Source organism: Tyto alba, unplaced genomic scaffold (genome assembly GCF_018691265.1).
Source record: "Tyto alba isolate M040663 unplaced genomic scaffold, T.alba_DEE_v4.0 Super-Scaffold_38, whole genome shotgun sequence".
NCBI classification, from domain to species: domain Eukaryota; kingdom Metazoa; phylum Chordata; class Aves; order Strigiformes; family Tytonidae; genus Tyto; species Tyto alba.
In genome coordinates, this window is record NW_024881313.1 from 32516775 (window position 1) to 32532955 (window position 16181).

The 16181-nt window shown below is 36.5% G+C and overlaps 1 protein-coding gene across 4 annotated transcripts in view; it reads right to left on the minus strand.

Annotated features, from left to right (window-relative positions):
* The window catches only part of RBM33 (RNA binding motif protein 33), a 104849-nt gene that overhangs the window by 78573 nt on the left and 10095 nt on the right, over positions 1 to 16181 (minus strand). For all 4 annotated transcript variants that reach the window (XM_042802284.1, XM_042802286.1, XM_042802283.1 and 1 more), the window contains exons 2-6: positions 15618 to 15696; positions 10707 to 10755; positions 8643 to 8719; positions 6317 to 6617; positions 5068 to 5178 (exon numbers count right to left, since the gene is read on the minus strand). In XM_042802284.1, coding sequence (XP_042658218.1) covers positions 5068 to 5178; positions 6317 to 6617; positions 8643 to 8719; positions 10707 to 10755; positions 15618 to 15696 — 617 coding nt within the window. The remainder of the gene's footprint in view (positions 1 to 5067; positions 5179 to 6316; positions 6618 to 8642; positions 8720 to 10706; positions 10756 to 15617; positions 15697 to 16181) is intronic.

Below are 16181 nucleotides of genomic sequence, written 5' to 3' on the forward strand. Positions count from 1 at the left end.
TTTGGTCTGGTGAATAAATGACCCGTACCCTTCATTACTGGACTTTAATGGCCTACTGATCCCAAGTTATTTCATCAACTCCTTAGTTCAGGATGTGTTTTACCCATTCCAGACAAGCACTACATTTCCTGACCTCACAAAAATGCTTTAAGTTATAGCTAAGAGAATAGCCAAAGTTTACAAAAAGCTTTAAGGCTTGTATTTTAAAAGGTATTTACTTTTATGTAACAGCTTTATCATATCAAATAATGAAGCTAAAAACAACAGACAGAAGAGCAGGGAAAAAAAATATCCTTCAAGACTGAAAGAAATCCAAACATCAAAAGCAAACCTGAATTGAGCACAACTGGTCTGATTAACATTTCCATGTATAATCAAAGCACCTCTGAGGACAGGCGTTTGAGACATGGAACAGAGGAGGGATGTAAGCAAGGAAAGGGATATTGACATGATTTAATCAGAAAAAAAAAAACAAGCAAAAACAAGGCAGAAAGACAGGGTTATCATTTTACTTTGAGAAAAGGGACTCCCAAAAGAGAAAGGAGTAGCACTATCTCTATCAAATCTATGTTCTTAAATATCATAATCCCCATAATTTTACTGTCTTAATGCTTGTCTTCAAAAACTTTCCCTTCACGGTCAGGATTTGGACGTCAGAACTGGAGTGGCTGTTTTGCCAGTGCTCTCTCACTACACTGAGCCTCCTGCTTTACTTTAGAGGATAAACCCCAGACACATCCACTCTGTACATCTGTGTTCCTTAAAAGCTACATTGGAATTGAAGTTTTTATTCAGCAATGATTGGTCTCAGCCATGTAATCTAATTCGTTAGTGCAAAACTTACTTGTGCAAGACTACATGTGGCTCATACTGCAGAATCAGGACTAGAATGGTTAATGCAGTCTGCATTGTCCTGAAAAATTTTGCAATGTTTTAATGAAATGCTATAGAAAATACCTCTAGAAACTCTGTGGCCTTTTGATAATTATTCATTCTGGAAAAAAAAAAAATTATATCCATTCTAAAAAAAAGCAAGCTGTAACAGACTACCAGACAACTACTTTTCTATGAAACAATAAAAATAATTTCTCAAACTTTTCTGGACCAGCACTATTCTATTCTTAACCACTTACACCGCTTCTGTAGTCTTCTGGATCTAACTCACTTTATTCATCAGTATAATGCTCATACCACCTATTAACAAACATCAGCCATGCAAGCATTAAATATCAAAGACAAAAAAAAAAAAAAATCAAAGGAGCTAATGAAAAAGCAGCACCAATGAAAGGCAGTGCTCAAGAATGCTAACTGACCCATGTCCAAGTCTGATTACACGTATTATTGAGGGATTTATATTAGTTGCGATGGAGACACAAACATGTCTGACAGCCAGCCATATGTTCTCTACATACAGCTCCAGGAAAGGTTATCTGAGCTATGTAGGAGCATACACCCTTCCCCCGCAATCTGTTCAATAGTTGCAGCATGCAAGACTTCCTTATATCATCTTTTCTAACTTCCAGCCTAACAAGATGAGTTGTTTTGCCAACATTACAGTGTATGAATGGATTCTATGTTTCAAAAGAAACTATGCAGGAAAAGATGCAAGTGCAGACATAGAATTAATATATACTAGCACTTACAGGATTCTATTTAATACTTGCTAATCATTAATATCTCTGCATATACACAAACAGTCCTTGAACAAGCCACATGAGGTCACTTGACTGGACTAGCCAGCCAAGGCTTCTTAGCAGCTCTCCTCAAAGGGAGCTTAATATTTCCCATTATGACACCTTGCACTAAGCTACCAAAGAGCTTTGCTGATTCTTCCTTACGAAGAAAAATAATGACCTTTCTAACACAAGGTCAGAGATTTCTGCCATCCTCATTAAGTAATTATGCCATAAATCCCAGCCACTGACCAGAACTCCCCACGCTGGGTTATGATTTGCTATGGAGAAAGTGCTCCTGCCCCAAACAGCTTACCAAGCAGCTGCAGGACTGATAACAGACAAAGCCCAAGGAAAGCAGGAGAAAACAACAGTCAGCATGATAAACGCTGATCTTAGCACAGTATCCTCCTAAACATGGGATTATCAAGTGTTCTGGAGAGCTCTGAATTAGAGATTGCCAAAATGTACAAAACAAGTAAGTGCTGTAAAGGCTAAACAAGATTCCTTCCACATGAAACATTACAAAGGTGAAACAAAGAACTTTTATTAATTAGCTAGAAAATAAGCAATGGAAGCTTCTACCAGAGGCTAACACTGAAGCAGCATCAATTGCTCAATCTTAAGGGACCAAGAAACAACAGGCAGCAGGTAAGAGGATGTTACACCTATTCTAAGGGCACCTCCAGTTCACAGATGAAAAATGGGAATTAAAAAAAAAAAAACAAATGTAAAAGCTTCTAAATGTTTAAGACTTGGCTGTTTCGATTTGCACTCTTTTCACCATTTTCCTCCAGGCTGACAGGCAGCATCTTCAAACTTGAAGAGAAGAACTAAAATGCTAAGTTTTGGCTAAACACAGATGGAACAATTCAACAGACAGACACATTGGCCTTTTTTTCACAAGTCTGTATTCTATCAAAAGAAAAGCAGTATGCAGCACTTCATGAAATGTTTTCTTGATTAAAGTCGTCAACATTTCTTATCATCATAACCCAAGACATGGTTTAAATTCATGCAACGACAAACCCCCTATCAAAGACTTCACAGGAGATTAGTTCCAATACAAAAGAAATAAATTAATTCTAATTTCAGGAGGTTACATTTTTCTGAGCATTTTGCAAAAATAATTAGTGATATTATTCCTCTAAAAATATTTCGGACATAACTCATGTAACTGACAGATTTACCACACCTATTTGCTGCTGAAACTTCCAGGTATTGGGTTTTGCTTTGTACCTTAGGAAGGCAGAAATACTTTCTGAAGCATTGCTAAATTTTTAAGGAAGTTCCACAGTGTTATTTATTCAAAATCCAAGTTTTAAGAGTTTCAAATCAAATATCAAGTGAAAAAGCATGCCTTGAAGCCAATTTGGCCAAGGACACAAACTTTTCCTGCCTCTTCCTCACACCTCCCACCTGAGTGCCACTCTGAACAGGCGTCTCACTTCCCTTATTCACCAGTTTCCCCTCATCGTGTTCCAACTCCCCAGCCAGTCAGCTTTTCTTCTGGTTCACAAAATTTCTTCATTCAATCAAACAAGAGGCTTCATTTGGTTTTAATGTGGAAACTGCTTAAAATACAACACTACCAAACCTTTTCTCTATCAGCTCGCTCTCGGTTATTCGGATGCCAAATTTCAATCAAGAAATAATAATGCTATTTATTTGTACCACACCTACTGCGGCTCCATTCTTGTGTTGCACTTTCTACAGGAGTATGCCAACAATTACCCTTGTTTACAAGCAGTGAGTGTTATGAGATTTAAGGATGAGTGCTGATATATAACACTCGCATATAAAACAAAACTATTCAAAGCTGAAGGCAGGCATCTAACCATGTAATAACCTTTGTGGAGTATACACTTCTATTTATCTCTCCTGGTGGTATTCTCATTTGGAGAGTGTAATTGTGAGCCTACTGACAAACGTAAATAAGATGCATATGAAAATAAAGGAACAAAAAGATGGTACTATTTTGGAAACAAGAAACCTGTGGCAATCTGCAAACCATCAGGCAGAATGTAGATTAACTGAACAAAGATGTAGCCAAAACATTAACATTACATGATGAACAAATTCTCTAAAAGCTCTATTAGCAAAACAATTAAAAACCTGTATTGTTATCTTCCGAATGAAAGGAATTCTGAATTGGACAAATTTGAACAACATTATTACAGAATTCTCACTAGTTCATACTCTAAAAATGAAGCTGTGCTTTTTTAAAGCAGTAAGTTTGACAATGAATCCCAGCTGTGTACTTAATTTTACACAATGTGCAGTGCTTTCATCGACTCAGACTGTGGCTGCAGACAACACAAATGCATGAATCTGCTTTTAAAACACACGAAGGAAAGTGTGTAATCTAGAACATTAGATTTAATACTTAGTAAGTAGAAAATTAACTACATCAAGGTATATTTGGTGTGAGATGTCATGCTTGAAACAGCAAAGGCTGAATAATGCAGGTGGCCTCTTTCAATGCATCTCTCCACCTACCAAAGAACACTGTTTCATTGTAGTAAGTTTGATACAACTACAGTATCACAACACACCCATTTGTTAAAACTTCATAGAATAACACTGCTGTGTCTTTGAGGAAATATTTCCTGATGAGTTAAAGCTCCAAAGAGGAAACACACTCCAACTACACTTCTCAGCAGGTAATCCATTCAATCCTATTTAATTAAGAACTGGAATAAAAGTAACATTAAGGCAGATTTCTGGTGGGGAAAGGAAAAAATCCCATGTCAAAAGCCTGCTGCAAATTAATAACCATTATGATACCACTGTTCCAGGCTACAATCAGTGAACATACACTTGACAGTTTTTGGCATAAGCTTTCTTCTTGCAAATGAAGGAACTCATCCTTTTACCTAACAGAAGAATTAAATTACACTTCACAGAAATTTAAGTCCCAACACAACTTATTTCAAAACAACAAACAACTTGACCTTTGCCTTTCTAACATACAGGACCTTCCACGCTCATACTCCTCCTCAAAGTGGGATAAAGAACAGTATCTACATTCCCAACAGTAGCAAATTATCCATCAGAAAGTGAGGCACCATAGCTGATAGAGCTTTAACAGTCAGCATGCAGTATTACTGTAATTCTCCTACCCAAGAGGGCCCCTGAAGTTTCTAATGTTGAAGCTAAGATCAAATATGGACATTTTGAGCTCTCCCTTACAATTTTCATTCCAAGGGGGAGAGGGGACCTGATTTATCTGACAATATAGATGCCATCACAATTAATCTTACAGAAAGAGTAATACCACCAATAATGGAACATTGGCAAAGTTGAATCAGTTCTTACCCAGCAATATGGACAATTCTACAAATTCAAGTTCTGAAACAACTAATTTTAAGTTTCGATTATTTTCACAACATACCTCTTCTGATTCATTTGTCATTGTCTGGGATTCTTCCAGCTCCTCCTCAGCTGTATAGTCTTCTTGTTCTTCCATTGCTTGTTCATTATATGATTGCATGTAATCTTCATCCTAAAGCAGTAATACAGGAAGGTGAAAAGGCACAGGCCAACTTTACAGAATTGCAAACTTGTTACGAGACAGAGTCTGTATGCATTGTTACTGTTTCTGTTTCCAGAACTGGAAGAGAAGTATTGTATCGGAACTGTCAAACATAAGTGACATATCATATAAGGTATAATTAGCAGGGCTTTTACCTAGACAATAATTTCAGTACTATCAAAAACATAACCAAAACTGCTTTCATTCACATCCTAGCAATATCATCATAAAGATCCCACCTACTACTATAAGCCCCATATAATTCTGCACTTCAACATCCATTGATTACAAATTCACGAACCAAACACTGCAGTACTTTCTTACCAAAGGAAACATCCATCTATAGCACACATACATTAACATCAGATTTTACCCCATCAAAAATATAAACATTCTTAAAACATTCTGCAAGTGCTTACATATGAATGGGTTAAATTCTGAACAATTATGAACATAAAATGACAGCAAAACCTTTCTTAAGTAAGTTTGCTTGTATTTTAAAACGCATCACTGATCACATACAGTTTTAATTATGATTGAATCGTTTCACCAGCAATTAAAGCCAGTGCATGTTCTCTAATATGCTGCTTAAATTATATTGAATTATGCAGGTGACATTTTCCGAACTAACCTCCAATCTCTTTATTCGGATTTAGACAGTTCTCAGTTACAAAAAGGATGAACGAGCAGGACATCAATCACTTTGGGATATTAGCACCTTAAAGATGTCTTTAGCAGGTCAATAATCTTTTCACCTTCGAAGGACTTTATCAGATCTTGTCTAAAGCCTGGATAAAAGCTTTTGCATTAAGTACTTCTAACAATTGGCAGTGTATCTCCACCACACAAAGCTGTTTTCTTCCTTAAGGATACAATCCTCAAGGTCACCATTCTCAACTGCCTTCCAGCATGACAAAGGAGCATTACCTACCGCCAAACAAGCTGTCAACACAAACTTTGTCACAGCCTAGATAAAGAAACTGGCAGACAGTGATAATAGGTCTAATTTCCCCTCCTCCCTAGAGAGGTAAACAGATTTCAAATCAGTCTAAACCCCTATGCACGTGAAGCAATGTTATCTTTGAAGATACAATAGAAAGAAACTCACTGGAAATTCATCTAGGGGTTCATTGATTTCAAGGTCTAGCACTTCATCATCTTCTCCAGGCTCGTCCCCATATTCTATTTGGTCTTCTGTCAGTTCAGGATCATTGCCTTCATAATGTCCTTCCTCTGCATATTCTGAGGCATATATTTCAGGTGCTTCAGATTTGTCATAAACAATTTCATCTTCACCTTGGTCATATTCAGACTCATGTTCTATTGATGGATCATTGATGGTCTCAGAGAGGTCGTATGATGTAAGTATGCCAGATGTAGCATTGAGGCTAACTGTGACACCTTGAGAACTATGGTATACGGAGGGGGAAATTCAGAGGTTGAAGCATAACAGTCAACTGCTCACAAAGATTTAGCAAAACAAAGCCAACAAATACAAATTCTCTAAGTTGGTCGACAAAATTATACCTCATACACTATCTGACTCCATGCCACATTCTCCTAATGCATACTATACTGCAGCTTATCACCAGCTGCAGGCTATTTGACCAGGGAAATCAAACCAACCAGATGGTTTAGCATGTCAAACTGGCAAAAGTCCTGCTTGGTAACCAAAGAAGACTGAATTCAATTTTAATTCCAAAACTAACAAAAAAATACAGAAAATTACTTTAATTGCATCTGTTTTCCCAGTTTTTCAGAATGCACTGGTAAATTATCTTTTATTAAATGTATTAATACTGTTCCTTTTTGTTCATCTTGAATTCAAACTTACAATTTTATGACAGATTTACTGTTCTACTTAATGTAAAATATAGTCAAGAACTGTCATTAAAATGCTTAAGATTTATTCTAACTTAGTAACAGCACTGGCACAGACACTGAAAAAAAAATCAATATAAAAACTGGCAAGTTTAAAATCTGAGTTCTGCTTTCCGTCCAGATTACACTGTTTACAATAGCTAGTGCCATCAACACAGAAAAGGGAAACTACCCAACTGCAGCCTAGTTAGAAAAGCAGGGGGGGGAAAGCTGCTCTTGATGTCAGGGCTCTGGGTACAAGGAAAAAAAAGATTTTCTATTTTTATTTTTTTTCATTCCATTCCTATTATTCGCTATTTTCCTAAATTTGGAGGAACAAGATCCAGGATGCTTTGACCTATTTGCATCTGTAAAACATAGAAGATTTAGCATGAAAATGAAGACATTATGCAGGATTATCATTATCCTCCCAACTACAGAGGTATAAATGTGTTTGAAAATAGAGAGAGAGGGGAAAGGAGTGCAGCAAGGCTCTCACTCTCTGGCTATAAAACTGCTAGAAATGCAAGACTTGTGTACAGAATCCTGCTTCCACTAAGCAATATTATCACATTTCAGATACTTTCTCATCATTTATGCAGTCACACAGCCATCCCTGCTGCCCTGGGCTCACAAGGAAGAAATCCAGAGAAGAAACAGCAAGGACTGTAACTGGGATTTCCCATTTTGAAGGGAACAGTCCAACCCTCAGCTGCCACAGGGTAGAACACAGCAGCCAATGGGAGAGACTGATGGTCTGAGGTACTTCACCACACCCCCATCAATCCAACACAGGGACAGGATGACTGATACTAATTCCAGCCATGGGCAGAAAGGAAATCTCAGAGCAACATACATGTGTGTAAAGGAAAAGCTAGCAAAACACACAGGCCATTAAAAGCAGCAGGGCTGCTGCATCACTTCTGCAACACAAGCATCTTCCTTCCCTTTCCAGTCCAGCCTGAAAAGTAAAAATGTCAAGACACTCATTTTTGACTTTTAATGCCCATAATCCTGTTGTGGAGCTGTATCACCACAGAGTGTTCACAGGGAAAGATCGTCAGTAAACTATCACGGAAATACCTGCTCAAGCCTACAAACTCTGTAAAAAAATTTTTGCTGTGTAATTGTACACAAATATTTAAGCCATAAATCAAGCCTTACAAACTATGAAGCTCCCCTCCTCAGGGTCTTAGAAGGAAAGATATCTTTTTAAAGGAAGATGGCAGAAAAGGACATTAGAGAAGGAAGCCTACAACTATACCAAGAATGCACAGAATAAGAGCTCTGTAACTATTTATAAATAATTCTAAATGCACAGGAGATAATGCAGTTTCTTTTTTAAAAGCCTAAGATTCGGGTTAAATTTATTAGATTCTTATAAACAAAAAAATCATTTTACTGAAATACTAACAATGCCATATTGCATACACATCATTAAGTAGCTGGCTAGGTAAAAAGCAAAATTATTTTCAGTATATACCAATAACTTCAGCAGAGTAGTCATTAGTTATCAGTAGTAGTAGTCATTAATAGCTTTGAATTATCTAAAACAGAAGATTTAGAAAAGATACCGGAATTCTTGTTCCTCTTCATTGTCACTTTGCAGAAGGTCATCATTCAGCTCTTCATCTGACAAGTCTGACTGATTCTAGGTTTCAGAAAAAGTGAATCATGAACATAAAAAAGGATATAAGCTTTTAAATAACTAAGTACTGAAACTATTCAAACTTCTGAACACTAAGTAACTTTTATGAAGAGTACATCCCAGACTAAGACGGTATCTTCAATGAAATTACCTAACTCAATGAGAAAAAATACGCTACACAAGACAACAAATCTGAAAATAAATGTTTGACAGTCTTACAGAAATTTACAAAACTCAGATTTGCCTAGCTAGCAACACTTTTCACCAATGCATTCCCAAATATAGCCAAAGATGACAACTCACTTAAGAAATATCATGAAGAAAGGTTAGCTTTAGTACACTGCCTTGTGATACTGATGCATTAGGCAAGTCAAGAAAATCCACTAAGTTAATGGAGTTTCTAAAGAACAGAGGTACTTAGGAGACTGGAGGAAAAGATATGATGATATGAAGAACACTCAAAAAACATAATTAGTTTGTAAGTGAAGAAAAAAGACATAGAAGAAAATATTGTGCCTTTTCTGAACTCCTCCAAATTTGTCTATCATACTTTTAGTTTTTTGGTTGGTTGTTTTTTTTAAATAATTACGCATTAGGAAGAGATAACTGCAGTTTTGCTCAGCAGCATTATTTCCATCCCCTAAAGTAACAGGGGCAGAAGGGTTACACAAGGGTAGATTTATCTAAAAGTATGGGGATGAGATTAAATAGAAACAACTTTAGCCTAAATAGCTCAGAGAAAACTTCCTGAGAAATCTATTACTAGTCCACCATGAGTCTATATCCACAGATACTGCTCAGAAGAGCCCTGTAACATGGCAAACTGAGAACAACAGAAAAAGCACAAGAACACATAATACATTGGAAAAATCTAGTATTGGTTAGTATTCAGACAGATAATATTTTTTTTAAGATAAGTAAGTAGCTTTATCAACTCATGTTTCAACTACAAAGATGTGTGCAATTTTAACTGCTTATTTTTTTGATAACTGCATAACACACATGTGCATACCTATCCTCCTGGAATTTTATTTTATTTTTTAAACCACTACATGACACAAAAGAACTATCTTTAGTAGAGATTACTTAGAGAGCAATTTCAAAAAGCTAACTTCCAACATTTAGACTATCATCATAACAAGCTACATCACTTAAAACTCAACATTTACTAGATCTGGGTTTCTTAATAAACCTATCTATCTCCAACCAGAACTTTAAAACCAATTTTCTAAATTAAATCATTTAGCAGATGGAGTGGAGAAAGAGGTGACTAGCCAGTTTTGATTTCACAAGCAGAAGCTCTGACTTCTGCAGATACCTGGCAAATCCAAACATACATTTAGTTCTTTTCATAAAGTTTGATTTTGGACATGAGTATCAGAGTAGAGAGTCTGTATCAGGCATGGGGGGACTCCCATATTCTTCCCTCACTGTAGAAGGGGAAATCCGCTGCTTACTTCTCAAAGTAGTGGTGGATTGAGTGCAGTGAGTGGATTTTTAATAGACACCATCAATTGCTTTTTTATTTACTCTCTGGTAAATACTGCTGGTATTTTGAATAACTTTTAATAGCCAGGAAATTGGCAGTTGAAGTGAATTCTCCAGAATGCTAATCAGCACTCAGGAGGCATAACTTTTTTGTTTTGCCTTTTAATCGTTAAGTCAGTATTAGCTACAGAGATAATCATCTTTTTCAACCATGCGTTATGAGAAGAAATATCTCAGAGGAAAAAAAAAAAAAAAAAAACAACAAGTTTCTAAAAGTTATATTTTAAAAAGCTACACTTTGAGATACTTCAGAAAAGGAAACAAAGCTCTGGGTGCAGAGCGCTCTGGCAGTAGGGCAGATCTTGGGTACCTGTGGCTGCCAGGCTTTGAGGAGGTGACCATAAATTACATAGAAGGCCATATCAAACAACTGAAGTGGGTAGGTTGAACAATGTTCACATTTTAATATCTGTAACAATTCACTTCGGTGCACATCTCTTACCTTTTTGCCAGGTAGCAAATCCTCTCCAAGCAAGTCATCATCAAGTTCACTGGAAAACATTAACAAATTTAAGAAGCTGAACTTCAGAAAACAGAAACACACACCATGTAGAATATATGGCCTAAAAAACTAACTTGAGGAGAATTATCACCGAGTCTGCACAAAGCTTTCCTTTTAGCAAAGGATTCAGTAAGTTAAAAAGGATATATATTTGAAATTAAAGAACAGACCATACATATTAAGTAAGACCATTGTTATGCAGTCATTTCATTTTCATATGCTCTCCTTTCCATATCCCTCCAACTATAACATAGCACATAAACCTAGGCAAAGTACAGGCATTTAAAACAGTAAGGTAGGTCCCCACTCTAGTTCCTTCACTTCAAGGCTGTTTGGGCATATTATCCAAACTGTTGTTTCCCACCTTGCCAGGGAAGAAGCGAGACAGTAATGTCCTGTGGGCAAGACTTGGTCTACAGGCCAACATGTAGCGCCCAAGCTGCACTTCAGCAAGGAGGCACTGGGAGGCCAGCTGGTCTGGGAGCCACTTAGACCTAGATCTTTCCTAAATACTTTATTCCCTCTTCCTCAAGTTGAGGGTAAGGTCAAACAGACTTTTATAGGATGACAAAAGCAAATACGTGTTTCACCATCTTGGTAAGCATGGCTAAGAATTCAGGAAGCGTAGAAATACCTGGCTTACAAAATTTCTGCTACCACATAGCATCGTCCCATAAACAGGATGCAACACAAAGAACTACAGTCCAGATTAGTTAAACTTTAGGACAACTTCTTAATCTCATTCTTTCTTCAGTGAAGGAATTATCTAGTGACAAGAATAAACAGATCCCCCCTTCTATAATAAGCACTTATTACTGCAAATGCCTGTATTAGAACACGCATGTCCTAATACTGAGATGACAGTGATTTGAAATATGAGCTGTAATTCGAGAACGTGAACCTATTTCTACCTCCACACATTAAAAACAAACACACACACACAAAAAACTATGTCTTAGATACTACATAAAAATTAAATATCCCGAAGTGAGAATGAGCTACATTAACAGAATGGTAATATAAGAGTTCCTTAGTACTATATAGTAAATACTTGAGAAAATGGGGAAGCCAATCCCAAGACATAAATCAGTGCCATAAGATGTATTTGTAGATGGCTACATCTTTCAGAGATAGTTACTGTACAGATAATGCGGGTGGGAATAAAAATCTTGTGGGCTAGAAGAGATGATATTCCAAATCAGCCCTAAATAGGACATTATCATTAGTACACAGTATTTGTCCATAGTTACTGATCTCTAACAGTTCCAGGAATGACTGAACATTATTAAATAGCAATTGTTTTGTGCTCACTGCAATATTAAACAGGAACAGGGACATAAGACATATCATACATTCCAAAGAGAAAAGTGACTAGAATTTAAACCCTTTATTTCAGAGATAAAAAACTCCGCATAAAAAATTATTTCAGAAGAATTTAGAGCCAAAACTGAAGTAGGAAAAAGTCACTAATCTCTTCAGATGCCAGTAATCTGACAAATGCACCAAAAGGTTTGAAACTATTTCCTAGTACTATGGTCCACTACTGACAGATTTTTAATAAAACTGTACTAGCTAAATTCCAAAGAACAGCAAGAGCATGTATTACAGCAGTATTCAAAGATGAAAAGCAAGCTCTGATAGCAAGAAATTCAGATCAAAAAGGAACAGAAAAGAAAGCAAAAGATTAAATTATCTAAACATAGTTAGGGCTATTGAACACATTACTAAAACACATCCTCAATGTGGATCATTAAAACGTTTGTTCAAAAGAAGTAACGGCATACGTATTCTAGATTTTTAAGAGCTTTGGCTTATTACTTGACAGTCAAAAAAATTAGCACTAGCATATAAATGATGCTCATAACGGAAACAAAAGTGTTTCACAGAATGCCCCTCAAAACCTATTAAAATACTGAATGTTATTCAGTATTTTCATTGATAAATTAAAAGAAGAAAAATCACCACTACTAACTTCTTGAATAAACAAAGTAACTGTGAAAAGCCTGCACAGTAAAGCAGACCTATCTCCAGCTTCTTTTAAAATAGACAAATCTGAAGTTATCTATCAGGAAGAAGAGGGACCAGGATTACCAGATCTTAGTATTAAGAAAAAGAAAAAATAAAATCAGATACTAAAAGATCCTGAGTAACCTGAGAAAAACAGAAAAAAAATGAACAGTTGCAATCTGATACCACACAAAGTCACATAAATAAATTAAACAGGAATAAACGTATACAGCTGTGATAGTTACAAAGGCAACTCACCCTCACCATCATCAATACATAAGGGTCTTTTCAAAACCACAATTCTAGGAAATTTGGGTTAAAACAATCTAATTCACTGCTCAAGAGATGGAACCATTTCCTCCCCTTCCTCAACATTCCCCTCACTGAATAAATTCAGCTCACCAAACATGGAAGAGGAAATAATAATAAAGACAGACAACAAAAAATAGAAAGTTTTCAGCCAGTGTAAAGAAATTAATAATCTCAGAGAAGGGTCAGAACAAGCAAACTTCAGCAAAAGTCAAGTACTAAATCAGCCCTGTCATCTCACAGGACAGCACCAGAACTGCATGTTTTTCCCAAATCCAAGCTTTCAGCTACTTACAGAGATAAATGTATAAATTAACAGCCCGTGATAAAGACGTCAGAGTGGCCCTTTCTGGCCTCCAATTTCATGAGTATGGCTCATTAAACATGAGCAGTAGCAAGGACACAAGTGTTTCAGGAAAAGAATTTGTAAAAAATGTAATGGGAAAAGTTCTCCAAGAACAATGTTACATTTGTACTCCCAAATAACAGGGGCCTTACAACTCTCAGTTATGACCATCCAGTGTTTGAGAAAGGAAAGAAAACTGGAAATTCAGAATTATTTAAATGACTGGGGGATGGGACTGAGTTAAGTAGCAACACAGTAAGAGTTGACAGTTGAACAAGATGTATGACTAACAGCATAACCCCTCCACCCTCCCCCACAAAAAGTGACTTCGGTTGTAAAACAAAGCATGAAAGATTACAAAAACCCAAGTCTACTGTGTTCATATAGCCTTTTTTCCATCTTCAAGAAACTGTGTCCCATATTTAATTAGGCCAGTAAAAACATTCAAGAAATTACATTAGGCAACAACATATTCACATATAGAATTTGTAATTGCCCAGACAACCATAGAACTTAACACTTCCAAAGACAGCTTGGCAATCTAAAAAAATAGTTTAAAAATAATATGAATACCAACACATGTACATAAAATATTCTATGTAGTACAGTTGTAAAAAAAACCATTTTCTGAAATGATCAGTGATATGAAACTCTGGAATCTCCAGCACTGGACCTGAAACTGCTTCCTTTACAGTTTCACTCAAGAATAAACAACACGATATTTGATCATCTAAAATTATATGGAGCTAATAATAAACAAAGTGATAACTTTTCTCTAAATCTGAATCCTTGTATGCTTCAAAGTCTCAGCTTAGTGAAAATACTCAATAACCTTTCTCAAATCCTATAAAAATAGCTTTGCCGCATGGAGTTCACCATTGGCAATGAACTTCCGACTTCTGACACAACAGCTGTTTGACTTCCAAATTTTCTGAAGTGGAAACAGTAGGACAGATAAAAAAAAATGTGACCAGCCATCATCTAAGAGCCCACATATTCATATCATGAAGTCCACAAAGACAGAAAGTTCAGAAAATATTCCAATGCAAAGCATTTTGCCTATCATATTGGCTTTAGTATTTCTGAATACCCAGAGCTGGGGCTGGGAGGCAGCACAGTACAGTGACCCAGCCTGAACTAGTTATTTTAATTACACTCTCAAACCAGATCAGTTCCTTGATGTAGTTCACCATTCAACCCACAAACAGCTGTGCTGGCACAACAGAGAGCAGACACCTCACACCAGCATACAGTAGAACACCCTCTATACTGAAGCTATTGTCCAAACTCCTATTTGCTCTTATTCACCTCCTGGAGCAATGAAAACTATCCACTTCACCCAGCAGAAAAGCACAGAAGAAGAAACTGATCCCTCTGGAATGACAATAAATGTAGAGTAGCTGATTCACTCCACAGGTTCAGCTCAGTGGAAAACTACTTAGTAACATTTGTTTACCAAAATCACTTGCATGATTATTAGAAAAGACAACAATCTATTTGGAATTTTTTTTCTCCTTTTTACAGTGAAAACCACTGGCAAAGTCTGAACAAGACTATTACTAAAAAGGAATAATAAAAAACTCCACAAAAAAAGTGAAAAGTTATCTCCCAGAAAGACAAGTCTAGCCTGTAGCTCAGTTCAAATCTTTCCCAGATGGAGTGCCTTCGCATAGAAGAACATGCTCTTATCCTCCCCCAAAATAACCAAGTTCACACATACTTCTAAATCTTTACAACAGTCATATTTTTCAACAGAAGCCCATATCTAAGCTCCATTACCCTTCCCCAATGTAAAACTGAAATAGGACTTTGATGATAAGAATTTAAACATCTAGTTTAAAAAAAGTTGAGCAAATTCAAATACTAGCATAAATCTATTTAAACCACTGAGATCTACTACATATTTAAACGGAAACTTTGCAATTAATGTCCTTGTTTAATTACACACCACAAATACTTTGTATTTATCCAATTTTAAATGGTGTCTCTTCTCAGTGCTCTCTATATTCCTCAAGGCAAGTATATGTTTGGCACAATCCAGCACTGGCTGACACATGCATAACAACCAACATCTTCATTAGAATCTAAACATGCACTACTCTAAATGTTAGAATACAAAATGCCAGAATGGGAAAACAGAGAAAAGTAATTCAGCATACAGAAACAGAACATGAAAATATTCTACTTACCTGTCCCAGTCGTCATCTCCAGCTCTTCTTCTCCAAGACCTTTCTGCACCAGGCTTATCAAACTGATCAAAGTCATCATCTGTAAAGAAGGTGACTACATTAAATAATTCTTACTGAAAGATTTATAAAGCAAACACATAGGCAGGATTTTTATGGGAGTGATGTTGCTTTTCAGAAGATGCAAAAATACCTTTTTTTCTCCTTTCCATGTTAATGAGGAAAACAGATAAATAACAACATGCTTCAATAATAAAAAACACAATGTACTATACAGCTTTCCCTCTTTTCACTATTGAGGTGAGGATGACACGAGGAAAACATATAGCATGAGATAAATCACTGGAAAATTTTGCCAACAAAAGTCATTCCAGAGAGAGCAGCTCCCCAGAAATTCATCAAACTGAGGGGCAACAAAGGTGAAGGGAATCATGTCTGCCAGAGCTCTGCTTGCCTAGGGGGCCAACAAGCTCATCTACCCACACTGACACTGCAAAGGCACTTTGAAAATTGGAGTAAACATCAGGACAGCACAAGGCAGGGCAGCACCACCAATCCAAAACAGAA